This window comes from Pseudorca crassidens, chromosome 12 (assembly GCF_039906515.1).
Source record: "Pseudorca crassidens isolate mPseCra1 chromosome 12, mPseCra1.hap1, whole genome shotgun sequence".
NCBI lineage: Eukaryota > Metazoa > Chordata > Mammalia > Artiodactyla > Delphinidae > Pseudorca > Pseudorca crassidens.
This window is the reverse complement of record NC_090307.1, coordinates 65,593,937-65,606,917: the sequence shown is the minus strand read 5'-3', so window position 1 is coordinate 65,606,917 and position 12,981 is coordinate 65,593,937. Positions and strand designations below refer to the sequence as shown.

Genomic DNA, 12,981 nt, shown 5'->3' with positions numbered 1-12,981 from the left:
GGCACAAGAGAGGGGTCCCTGCCCCTCCTGGGTACAGGTCTCCATGCCCTTCTTTCAGTTCAGAGTAGCCTGTCCCCTTCCTCCTCGTGAAAGGGGATGGGGACAAGACTTGGGGTGCAGTCAATGAGCAGACGCCATTCCTGGAGGTCAGATTTCCAGGACACTGAGTCCCCTCAGGGCCCAGCTCCTGGGCTCTGCCCGCTCTAGGAACTACCTGGGACCCTGGGGCACTGCCAGCAGCCTCCTGTGAGGGTTCACCCTGTGCAAAGCATTGTTCTAAGTGCCTTACAGACATTACATCATTCCAGCCTCATAGCCCACTGGAGTGGGTTCTTGTGTCACCTCATTTCACAGGTTGGGAAATGAAGATTAGGTGGCTTGCCTCAGCCTGTGAACAGGGAAGCTTTGCTGCTGGGCCCTTTCTCCTGCATCTCCTGTGAGCACTGAGGGCACACAGACAGCCTGGTCCTTCAAAACCACATTCCTTGCACCCTCAAGCCCACCCTCAGCCCCCAGATCTGCCCCAGACACCAGGTGCTGTGTGAGGTTGCTGGGGTGAGGAACTCTCTCCCAGAAGGAGCAGCTCCAGGAATGGGACCTGCTTGCTGGGAGTCTCCTGCTGGCAGGTTATTTCCCAGTCTGAGCTAAGCCCTTTGTGTGGCTTTTGCCGTGTAGTCCCTTGGACAGGAAGGTCCTTCGCCCCCTCACAGCCTGGGGCACTGGCTTATCCCATCCTGTTCACACCTCCTCCACCTGGCTTGTGGGTGGTGGTTCCCAGCCAGATCTGGGCCACAGGGGCCCTCCAGTTCAGGGTTCTTTGGCCCCCATGCTGGGCCGGGCTCCCAGCTGTGCCTGGGTCCCGGGATAGGGAGTCTTCAGCAAGAGGGACACCTTCCTGAGGTTGAGCTGTGGGGTGAGGGCTCTAAGTGCCCACCCCTTCCTGCCCCAGGGCTGCTACCTCCCAGCCTAAGTGAAGGATTAAGAAAGGACCTCCTGGACTTCCCTGGTGGCGCTGTGGTTAAGAATCTGCCTGCCAATACAGGAGACACGGGTTTGAGCCCTGGTCCGGGAAGATCCCACATGCCGCGGAGCAACTAAGTCCGTGCGCCACAACTACTGAGCCTGCGCTCTAGAGCCCACGACCCACAAGTACTGAGCCCGCGTGCCGCAACTACTGAAGCCTGTGCGCCTAGAGCCGGTGCTCCACAACAGGAGAAGCCACCGCAATGAGAAGCCCGTGCACTGCAACGAAGAGTAGCCCTGCTCCCTGCAACTGGAGGAAGCCCACACGCAGCAAAGACCCAACGCAGCCAAAAAAAAAAACCAAAGGACCTCGTGCTCAGAGTCTCAGGGGACCAAAAATTGGTCACCCCAAAGCAGTGCCCCTTGAGCAGACCATCACAGGGAAACCATGAGGGGGTGAGCTGGGCTGGGCCACAGGCTGCAGGACAGACAAGAGCCCGAGAGCACTGTCTCCAGGGGCAGCCACCAGCGTGGGGCAGCTCTCCTCTACCCACTCAATGTTGCCTGCCAGGTGACCCTGCAGGATCTTGCCCCAAGGCCACAGGCAAGGCCTGGATGGAGGCCAGATATTCCTTGGCCTGGTGTCAGGCCTCCCAAGGGGCTAACACTGTGGCCACAGCTCGCTTGCCCACCAGCCTGCCTGGCCCCAACAGTGTCCTCGGATGAGGAGTGGGCCTGCCCTTGGCAGAGGTGTGGCCACCACTGCCCACCCACAGATGGGCTGACACAGGGACAAGAGGCTGCAACAGGATCCAGTTTATTCTGCCTCGGAAGGGTGGTCCTGAGAGTGGCAGGTGCCACCCTGTCCTGGGCGGAGGGAGGGCCCAAGGGCTGGTTAAGGCCAGTGGCGGGAGAAGCGGGGGGTACGCAGCCCCTGGAATGCAGTGAGGCCAGGCTGAGGCCCAGAGGCAGCTGTGGTAGGCCAGGGTGATGCCCCTGCTGCCCAGGGTGGAAGGCACCGGGCTGGGACCAGGCCATGGCTACAGGGCCGTGACCCAAGGCCACACAGGCACCCCGGGAAGTGGGGCACAGGGTCACAGAACACGAAACATGAAACACAGGCATACGAGTAAGCACGTGGACAAGTGGGCACAGATTCACAGGCCAGAGGAACACCCGGTCTCAGCTGGACACATGGACACCACGGTGGTGTCATACAGACCACAGGGGACACATGGACCCGATGGCCACAGGGGACAGCCCTGGGCCATGGACTGTAAGGGACAGGAGAAGGGGGCCTTTTGGCACGACTGCACTGCAATGTGAGAAGGGGGCGCTGGGAGCAGCCCATGCGCAGACCCCGGGGCTCAGTCTGTCTTCCACACTTTGTTGAGCAGCTTCACCACCTCGTCATAGATGACGAACACGATGGCCACGTCCAGGCACACCCGGCCCAGGCGGGGGACGGTGCCCTTGTAGAACCTGAGGGGGGAGGGTGAAGAGAAGATGAAGCTAGCGTGTCTGGAAAGTGTGGGTGGGTCCAGAGATCCGAGGGAGGAGCAAGAGCAGAAAGAGCAGACTCCCTGGGGACAGGACAAAGGGAGGGCCTGGGATGGGTGGACAGGAGGTGAGGTGTGACCCAGGTGGAAGGCGGGGGCCTGGGGTGGGGACGGCAGCCCTGCCCCTCCCCCACTCACGCCTTGGGCCCCTCGTTCCTCAGGATCTGCAGGCCGCAGTCCCACGTGTTGCGGTACTTGTGCGCCTCCAGGCCCTGCAGAACACCAGCAGCTGCGGGATTCAGCAGCCAGTCCCACCCCTTCCCGGTCCCGCCCAGGCCCCGCCCCCACCTGCATCCGGGTCTTGATCACGTCCAGAGGAGTGTTCCCGAAGACACTGGCTGCGCCCGCGATGGCTCCAAACACGCCAGTGATGAGCGGGTTCATGGGCTTGTTGGGGTTGTCCCCTGGATGGGCGTGAGGGCTGCGATCAGAAGGGGACGGAGGACAAGGGCTGGGTTCCAGGCCTGGAGGTAGGGTCTTGGGGAACAGACGCACCTCGGTACCAGTTGCGCAAGGAGGTCATGACGAAGAATCGAATGGCCTGGTTGGATCCCTGCTTCAGCACGGTGGCCGTGAGGCCCTGGTACGTCCCCTTTAGCCCTGGGGCAGGCAGGCACTGCGGTCACACTGACGCCTCCAGGCCCCAGCCCGCAGGAGCGCCAAGGCAGGAAGGGGAGGTGCCAGCTGTTTCCAGCCGGACCCAGGTCCCTAACCACACCTGAGGGTAAGGCTGAGTGGCTCACCTTGTTCCCGCACGATCTCCCTGACCCCGTGGAAGAATCCTCTGTATTTGGGGCTGGGGGAGGTCTGGTCATGGATGAACTTCACCTGAGAAAGAGGGAAGCAAAGGCGCTGGCTCCCAAGGGTCAGGGCAAGGGCACACCTGGCCTCTGAGACACGTGGCCCCAGGAGCAAGAGGGCCACCTTACCGAAGAGCCTCTGCCGTCATGTCTGCTGGTTTTTCCCCACAACTTAGGCAGCAAACACGTGTTACCTTATGGTTTGTGCTCGTAAGTTTTTTAAGACCTTGTCTTCCCACTGCCTCCAGAATAGAATCCAGTCCACAGAAGGCTCTTCCAGTGGGCCTCCTGCTCCAGGCTCCCCAGGCAGACCCCTGCCCACCTTGATGGTCTCCACCGGGCACAAGGCCACCACCCCGGCCCTCTCTCACGCCTGTCCCCTACCGAGACCTGCCCACCTTGATGGTCTCCATGGGGCACACGACCACCACGGCCTCGGCCACACCAGCGCCCAGGCCGCACAGCAGCCCGCGCGTGCTGTCCAGCCGTCCCTGGGCGTCCCGCATGTGGTTGCTGAGAAACTCGAACATCCCGAACCTGCGGTGGGAGGCAGAAGCATGAGAGGGGCCGCCGCGGGGCCGGGACTCCCTCCCGCGGCCCCGGGGCCCCGAGCCCGCCTCACCTGACGGCCGCCTTCGGAATGGAGCCGTAGAGCAGGGAGCTGAGGCCGCGGTACAGGCCCAGGACGCCATGGTTGCGGACCGTCTGCCGCACGCAGTCCCCTGGGGGAGGGGGCGGTCAGCGACCCCACCCGCCGGCCTGCCCGCCCTCGCCGGCCGCCCCCACTCACCGATGCCCCGGTAGCGCGGTGGGTGCGAGCGCTCGTCCAGCTGTAGCTGCGTTTTCACATACTCGGTGGGAAAGGTGATGCAGATTTCGATGCCACCCGCCAGGCCGCCTGCGGGGAAGGACCGAGACCCGGACCGCGCTGAGACCCCTCCCCCTCCCTCCCGGCGTGCCCCTCCCCTGCCCCCGCCCGGACTTTGCCCGCCGCCCGGGAGCCGGGCCCACGCCCCTCCTGCGGTCCTAGCGGGGGGCCCGGGGGGACACGCGGAGGGGCCCGGGCCCGCCCGGAAGCGCGGCAAAGCCGGTGTCCCGGGCCCACCCGGAAACGCGGCGGGGTCGGGTGGGGGTCGGGGTCCGCGTGCGCGTGCCCCACCTGCCAGGATCGCCTTCCCCGGGTGCGTGAGCGCGGCCTTCCCAGGTGCTGGCGCGCCGGCCGCCAGAGCGCGGGGCGCGGGCATGGCGGGCGGGGTTCGGGGCCCGGCGGCGGCCTCGGGTCCGAGCTCCTGCGCTCGGTCTTGGCGGCGGCGGCGGCGCCGATTATGGGCCGGGGCGGGTCGGCCGCGTCTCTCCGGGGCTCCGCCCTGCGTAGTCCGAGCCCGGCCCTGCCCCCGGGCCGCCCGGAGCCCGCGGGAAACTACGGCCGGGTGGGCCGGCGGCCCAGCCAATGGCCGCGCGGGCCCGACTGGGCACCGCCCCCGGAGCCCCACCCCCGGGGCGTGTGGGGCCGCCCCCTCCCTACCGGGAGGGCGGGGCCGCCCCGCACCCAAAGCGCCGCGAGGCCGCCGCGGGATTCCAGGCTCCGGGCGGCGCACACGGTGGGGAGAGGACCCCTGACAAGCCCTGCTCACCGCCCTCCCCCCACAAGAGGCTCCGCAGCTCTTCTGGCCCCTCCCGCCCACGCCAGCACCGGCGGGGAAGCTCGGCCTGGGTAAACAGACTTTCATTTAATGTGCGAGTTACACGTTCTGTCCAGCGGGTCCGCAAAGTGACCCGTTGGGTGGGGGCAGCTCTGCCAGCGCGGAGTGGACAGGGCGCCGTTCCCCTGCGCCTGGGAGTACTTGCGCTCGACTCCCCAAGAGTGCAGGCTCCAGCCAGAGGGCCCAGTGGTCGGAGTCCACCTCCTGCGCGGCGGCCGCAGCGGTTGCCTCGGGCAGTCAGTGGCCGCCCCAGGCCCCGGGCGGCTCAGAGGCTGCCATCACTGGGCTCCAGCAAAATAAATGACGTCCAGGCGTCCCGTCTCCCGTGGGTTCTCTGCGCTTCTGGGGTGACGCGCTCCTTGGGGAGGTTAGTGACCCTTAGAGGGTGCTGCACCCGGCGCCCTCCCCGCGGAAGCTGCACAATAGAGCCGGCGGGGGATTCGGCAGGCCGGGCCTGCAGTGGGCCTGTTGTCTGCGTAGCGGCGGCCTGCGGAAGAAGAGGCCCAGGGTGAGGACTCCTGCTGCCCCCGAGTGGCCAGGGGTCCAAGGAGCAGGGTTCAGGCCAGCCCAGACCACACAGAGGCTGCAGGGATGGTGGGAGTTGCTGTTGTGGGGCCCCTGGAGGGCTGGCCAGGCTGTAACCTCGTCCCCACAAGACACCTACTTAGCTCAGTGGGCTGCGTCCATGCATGCCCATCAAAATATTAAGAAACAGACTGACATTAATGCTGGGTGGGCCTGAGTATGGAGGACACAGGTGTGGGAGGCCTGAGGCTCTGTGCTGCCTGCCCACAGACTTCAGGCCTGTGTCCCTCCTGCAGCCTCTGTGTAGAGGACACCAACCGCTCTGACTGCTCATGGCCAGGCCATCCAGGCAGCTTTCCAGTGCAGAGCAAGAGCAGGCTTGTTGCCTGCGGCCAGGCAGTTGGGGGCGGGGGGGGGGTGGGGACACAGCAGTATTTGTAGCTGGGCAGCCGCCAGGCATGCAGATCTGGGAAGATGAGGCCATGCCAGTCCAGCAGTCCTGGAGCACTGACCTTTGTCCTCCCCGTCCATCCCACCCTGCCTGAAACCCAGCCAGGGAAGGGCAGGCGGTGTCAATCACTGCCCCACTCTCCTCCCCTCCCCAGGGGACTAGGGGCTACGGGCTGCCCCCTACCAAACAGGAGAGGGGCAGGTGCCACCATGTGCTCCTCTCACTGCCACAGTCTGTCTGGGGCGTCCAGTCTGTCCACCTGCAAAGAGGAGGGAGTGCCGAGTACCTGCCTGACAGGCTGCGTGCGGGCTGGGCCTGGGGTTGGTGGGGGGCTGGGCAGCAAGCACACAGCCTCCAGGAGAGTTAGAGCTGAGGCCGGGCACACGGGGCACCCACCATGACCTCTGTAACCAGGCAGAGATGGGGCGGGGGACCCTGGTGAACCCCAGCCTACGCTGCAGCCCTGTGCCTTCAAGTGGGCACTTGGCCGCCAAGGCACCAGAGTGGTAGACAGTGACAGCAGTCCATGGGTGCAGCTGAGTCCTCCTCTGGACATGGGGACACTGCTAAGACAAGGCAGTGCTTCCTGCTTTCAGCTAGTCCAGGCTGCCCATCCCTCTTAAGGAGACCAGTCAACTGACACCTGGGACTCACCCCCCGCAACAGCCATCTGAGGACAAGCTGCCCCCCGCCCTTCCTCCCGGAATTGCCAGATGCTGCCCGTGCAGTGCTCACAGGCCTGTGCAGACACATGGACAGGGAGGGAAGAGGGTGAGGCGTAGCCATGGGGCTGCGGGGTGGTCACACTGTGTTCTCCAGACAAGAGCAACTGTGTGACTGGGACTCCAAACAAGCACCTGGGTGAGAAGAAAGTCACGTGTCCGGCACGTACTCAGATCTGGGAGAGACCAGACCAGCCGGGACCAAGCAGAGACAGCCCTCCCCTCCCTCCATGAGACCAGGGCTGAGGAGAGGAGCCGGACAGTCTGAGCTGGGCCCATGGACTCCCCTGGGAGAGCCCAGGGGGTTGTTCCAGGAGGGTTTGGCCCTCAAGCTTCCCGGATGAGTCGAGAGGCCCAGGGCCCGATTTTCCACTTGGGAAGGGGCCCTGGCCTTCTTGTCCGGGCCCTCGGCCTCACAGCACTGTCCAGTCGGCCAGGCTCCCCACCGCCTGAGCAGCCCCCCTCGAACCCCCTCAGCTTGTCCCAGACAAGCTCCTGTCCTGCCCTCCAGCCGTCTCTGCTTTAGTCTTCCCCATCAGTGATGATAACCCTCTGTTTCTGATGTTCAAGTGCCAAAGCAGTCATCCTTGGCTTCTGTCACTCCACACCCAATCCATGTGCACGTGGCGATGGCCGCCCTCTCACCCCGAAGGATCACTGATGGCCTCTCACTCGAGTCAGCACCACCCGAGGGCTCCCGGCTCCCACCCCTGAAGCCTGTTCTCAGCAGCAAGCCCCTCACCTCAGGTCCCAGGTCCCACTGCGAGTATGACCTGAGGCCTGACGACAGCCCGTGCCCCCCGCCCCTACCCCCAAGGCCCTTCTTTGAACACCTGGCACGTTTCTGCCTTTACCTGCCCTGGCTGCTGACACTCCCTTCAAATGTCCCCAAGACCAGGCCTCTGGATTCCTCTGGGCTCTGCTCAGGGCCGCCTTCTCACTGAGCTGCCTTGATGGCCCTGCTGTGAAGCTCCATTGGCACCGTGGCCCCCGCACCTGCCCCACCCCCAAAACTCATCCCCTTCAAACACTGTGTCTGTCGCCTGTCAACCTCACTGAATGTGAATTCAACCGAATAGGGTTTTTCTGTTTTGCCCACTGATAACCATTACCTGGAATAATGCCCAGCACACAGTAGGTGCTCAAACATTTGCTGAACGGTGAGTGTTCTATTTGCCAGCCTCCGGGCTGCTTCAATACCCTCCACTGTTTGCTTTACAATTCCTTTCGAGAACTTCTACGCAATAGGAAATCTCGTGTCACCGGACCTTGGTGGCACGCAGCTTCACAGGCTCACAGGTCCCCGAGTCCTGGGACTCATTAAGCCCCCCCAGGCTCCTGCCCCTCAGTTGTGGGGGGCGGGGCTGGGGCTCGAGCTCCATGGGAAACACTGCTGAGCAGGGTCACATCGCCAGGCTGCCCTGACCGATCCCACCCTCATGACCACAGCCCAAGGGAGGCCCAGGCACTGCACACCACGGCATCCGCCTGTGAACCACCCAGCAGCAAAGTGTAACTACAGCACCAGCACGAAGGCCCCACCGTTCCAAAGGTCTCCCGGGGTCCCCCTCCTGGGCTGTTGCACAGCCTCTGTCCCTAAGGCCTCGTGGGTGTGGCTATGGCTCTGTCACCACCAGCCCAGTGGTCTCAGCAAGTCACCCAAGGGTGGTCCCATGGGGACTGATAGGGCTTTTGAAGGTCCCAGGACACAAGAGAGGGGAGGGCACTTGGAAAACCCCAAATACCAGCTGGCAATGGGGCCCAGGATGTCTCATATGCCAGTTGGGGTTCATTTACAGAGGGGTCATCTGCCTACCCTCTGGGTGACAACCGCCCCTTTGTCTGCAGTGCTTAAGCGCCAACGCCAGAACACCAGCACTGGGGCTTTCGCAGGTGGATTCTGAACAAGCGGAGACCTGGTGGGCTTCATGAAGCTGGGGGTGGGGGGACGTGGGGGCGCATCTGACCCACAGGCCAGGCGGGTGTTGGAGAAGTGGGGTGAGGAGGACTCCCTGATCCTGCCAGGCCTGCCCAGGGGACGGGGGTGGGTTTGGGGTGCACAGAGGGTTTGATGGGGTCCCCAGGGCTGTCCATGCGGGTGGCGCTGATTATCTTAACTGTACTTGTGCTCCCGGCACGTACTGTGTGCACCCATGATGCTGATGTCAGGAAGTGAAGAAAGAGCCCCTTGTTCTTTATTTGTTTTTTTTTTGACAGTTCTGTTTTATTCAGTGGAAATTTTTAGGACTTCAAGCCCAGGAGGCAGCATCTCAAGTAACCCTGAGCGAACTGCTCGGAGGAGATGGGGGAGTCAGGATATATAGGAGTTTTGCAACAAAGGGCAGGTAGTCTGCACATCAAAAGATTACTGTTAATTAAAGGAAACCAGATATCTCAAGTTAAGGAATTTAGTGCTTTTCCATGTATGGGAAGATGCAAGAGTCTGGAGCCCCTTGTTCTTGAGCAGAAGAGGCTTCTGCTCCAAAGGGCTCTGGCGAGGCCATTGGGCTGCAGGCCTCTCCAGGGCTGACCAGGAGGACCACCGCCAGCAGAGCCAGCTTCTTGGAGCTTTCCCACCTTCCCGCCTGTGGCATGCGGTACAAGTTTTCTTAGAGCAAGAGGCAGAAAACGCAGATAAAAGTAATCAGCACCCAGAGATGACTGGTCGCTACCCTGGGGCATGATCTTGGCCCGTGTTTTCTGTGTGATGTGTCACCAGCAAACCCTGGACCCGCACACTCACACATACAGATGGGGTTGTACTGTTTCCCACTGAAACTGGAAACACCCTCTCCTGTAGCTCTGTCTGTTCATTCTGGACAGCAGGGTAGGTAGAGTCATGACATATATACTGTTTAATTAACGCCTTGCTACTGATTGGACATTTTACTCTTTTATTAAACAATGCTTCACACATTCATTGAAGCTAAACCATGTGCACATCTTTACAAACTTTTTCCCACTCACAGATGATTCTGATATTGTCAGAGAGTTTCGAGAATCTTCCTGCCAACCGACCACAGAAAACCAACAACGCCAACTGACACTGATTATGCCAATAAGGTGATACGATTTTAGAAAATACTTTAAGTTGGGATGCTAGTTATAACACTGATAATTCCATGCTATTAGGACAATTTCCGGAGCTGATTAACCAACATGGAGTTCCCCTGGGCCTTTGCTTACAGGGTTCTCCTAGTCATCCCAGAGGACAAGGCAGGCTGAGGGTGTGGAGGTGACCAGGGTGGAAGCCAGGTGGGCATGAAACCAAGTTCCCCCACAACCCAGCTCCTCTGCCAAGTTTATTTTATTTATTTATTTTTAAGGAGTGTTTATTTATTTATTTATTTATTAGGGCTGCGTTGGGTCTTCGTTGCCACGTGCAGGCTTTCTCTAGTTGCGGTGAGCAGGGGCTACTCTTTGTTGCGTTGTGTGGGCTTCTCATTGCGGTGGCTTCTCTTGCCGTGGGGCACAGGCTCTAGGCGTGCAGGCTTCAGTAGTCGTGGCTCACGGGCTCTAGAGCACAGCCTCAGTAGTTGTGGTGCACAGGCTTAGTTGCTCCACGGTATGTGGGATCTTCCCAGACCAGGGATTGAACCCATGTCCCCTGCATTGGCAGGCGGATTCTTAACTACTGCACCACCAGGGAAGTCCCCTCTGCCGAGTTTATGATGAACCTCTCTGTCCAAAATGTTACTCCCTTTTCTTGTCCAACACCTGTTCCCTCAAGATTGACACGTATCAAAGAAAAGGGGGAACTGAAACCGAGCACGACCCTGTGGGGCCCTCCCAGGCACAAAAGCCTTTCCGTGTCCCTGCTTCTTGTTTGTAGGAAAATGACTTCAGCCTCCTAGACCTTCCCTGAGTTCCAAAGGGCAGATTCAATTATTGATACTAATTAGGGAGTGAGGGAATGCAGAAAGCAGCAACAGTGCAGCATGGGGCAGGGGCCCAGCTCCTCCTCATGGGAGGCACATAACAGTCTGACATATACCTCTGAGTGCTTCTGCAAGGAAGGACTAAAGCCCCCACCCAGGTGGAGGATGGTGACTTCAGGCTGAGCACAAGCAGTGGACCCCAGACGGGTTACAGCCATAAGACTGATGATTGAGATTCTGGGAACGCTACCCTGTTACCTCCCCACCAACCAATCAGAGGAAGGTCACACACCCTGCAGACTTCCCCCCAAATTTTACCTATAAAAACTCTTACCCAGGACTTCCCTGGTGGCGCAGTGGTTAAGAATCCGCCTGCCAATACAGGGGACACAGGTTTGAGCTCTGGTCCGGGAAGATCCCACGTGCCGTGGAGCAACTAAGCCCATGTGCCACAACTACTGAGCCTGCGAGCCACAGCTACTGAGCCCATGTGCCTAGAGCCTGTGCTCCACACAAGAGAAGCCACCGCAATGAGAAGCCTGCGCACCACAACAAAGAGTAGCCCCCACTTGCCACAACTAGAGAAAGCCCGCGTGCAGCAACAAAGACCCAACGCAGCCAAAAATAAATAAAAAAAACAAAAACAAACAAACAAAACAACTCTTACCTGGGGGAGGGATGGATTGGGAGCTTGGGATTAGCAGATACAAACTACTATATATAAAATACATAAAAAACAAGGTCCTACTGTATAGCACAGGGAACTATATTCAATATCCTGTGATAAACTGTGATTAGTTCTCTGATCTAAACTCCCATGTTTCAGTTTGTTTGGCCTCACTGTGTGTCAGGCACATGAACTTGTGTTTGACAACAGGTGTGGTTGGGGACATTGTTGTACAGCACTCGGTGGCCTCAAACAACCCCTCCTCCTAACAGGGGTCTCCAACTTATAGACAATCAGGTCTACTGAGATCTTCTTAAATGGGACGCCCCCCAGAGTTGGTCTGAAGTTCCCAGGTGGAAGCAGTGTTTTCTGTTTCAAAGCAGGTGAGTATCTCGCTGATCACACAGCAGCCTGGGCCTGCAGAGCCCTGGAGGAAGGAGCGGCTCCAGCCTGGCCCCACTCCTGGTGTGTGACCCTCATGGCCCACCTGCTCCCACGGGAGGTGCAGGTGTGCTCTGTGCTGCAACCAGACCAGCCTTCTTCCCACTAGCAACCGCCAACCGGGGATCCTGTGCTGTGATTCCCCACCAGCTTTCTTCCCTGGTGGCTTCAGCTTCTACGTCCTCTGCTCCGAGGCCCTGGTGTCCCCCACCTCAGCAGCCACATCAGAGCTGCGCCTGGGGAATGGCCTCAGCAGACCCCAGCTCCTGCCCCACCGCCCTCGCTCCCTCGGTGGTGCTGGCTCTTTGGCCTTGCGGAGAGCCATTCTCTGCCGAGTTCACACCAGGGGCGTGGGGTGAATCCTGATGCCTACCGTCTGCCTTGAGCTCCGACGCCAGCCCTGGGGCTCCCCCACCAGCAGCCATGTCTGGTCTTGTCTGCTCCTCAGACCCAGCTGAGAACCTGGCCTCCCACTCCCCGAGGAAACAGATTCAGCCAGAGGGGCTGCATGTGCTGGAGGTCCAGAGTCAAGTGTAGTCTAAGAAATCTGAACTCTTTTTTTTTTAAGGCTGCACCATGACGCTTGCGGGACCTAAGTTCCCCAACCAGGGATAGAACCTGTGCCCCCTGCAATGGAAGTGCAGAGCCTTAAGCACTGGACCTCCAGGGAAGTCCTGAAGAAGTCTGAACTCTTAATGAACCACTTTGTTTTTCTTGCATAATAGTTTATACACTAAAGTAAATATATATTAAGTGGTTTATAAAGAAAAACCAAGAAGTTACTCAGTAATTTTAAAAGCTTACTTGATCTTTTTTTAAAAATTTTTATTGGAGTATAGTTGATTTACAATGTTGTGTTAGTTTCTGCTATACAGCAAAGTGATTCAGTTATACACATACATGTATCCAATCTTTTTTAGATTCTTTTCCCATATAGGTCTACTTGATCTTTTTTGTAATTTTCTGTTCTGTGCCAGATAATCCCAGTACCCACAGTCTGTCTGGGCAGGTCTAGCTCTTACTAACGGGGCCTCATTTCCTTACACATTTTGTCAGTGTTTTTACGACGAGCTCAGTTTTTCTTGGAATGGTATCTGTCAGAATTCTTTGAAGCCTTGATTGAAGGTAGGTTCTCCTTAAGAGGACTTGTGGGGCTTCCCTGGTGGCACAGTGGTTAAGAATCCACCTGCCAATGGAGGGGACACGGGTTTGAGCCCTGGTCCAGGAAGATCCCACATGCCTCAGAGCAACTAAACCCATGCGCCACAACTA

The 12,981-nt window shown here is 59.4% G+C and overlaps 1 protein-coding gene across 1 annotated transcript in view; it reads right to left on the bottom strand.

The window, feature by feature from the left end:
- Window positions 1-1,764: 1,764 nt before the first annotated feature.
- The window catches only part of SLC25A1 (solute carrier family 25 member 1), a 34,371-nt gene continuing 23,154 nt past the window's right edge, over window positions 1,765-12,981 (bottom strand). Inside the window, exons 3-11 of the mRNA XM_067699921.1 lie at window positions 4,482-5,512; window positions 4,113-4,220; window positions 3,945-4,044; window positions 3,721-3,859; window positions 3,266-3,350; window positions 3,018-3,122; window positions 2,811-2,926; window positions 2,661-2,734; window positions 1,765-2,445 (exon numbers count right to left, since the gene is read on the bottom strand). Coding sequence (XP_067556022.1) covers window positions 2,331-2,445; window positions 2,661-2,734; window positions 2,811-2,926; window positions 3,018-3,122; window positions 3,266-3,350; window positions 3,721-3,859; window positions 3,945-4,044; window positions 4,113-4,220; window positions 4,482-5,052 — 1,413 coding nt within the window. The 5' untranslated portion in view covers window positions 5,053-5,512 and the 3' untranslated portion in view covers window positions 1,765-2,330. The remainder of the gene's footprint in view (window positions 2,446-2,660; window positions 2,735-2,810; window positions 2,927-3,017; window positions 3,123-3,265; window positions 3,351-3,720; window positions 3,860-3,944; window positions 4,045-4,112; window positions 4,221-4,481; window positions 5,513-12,981) is intronic.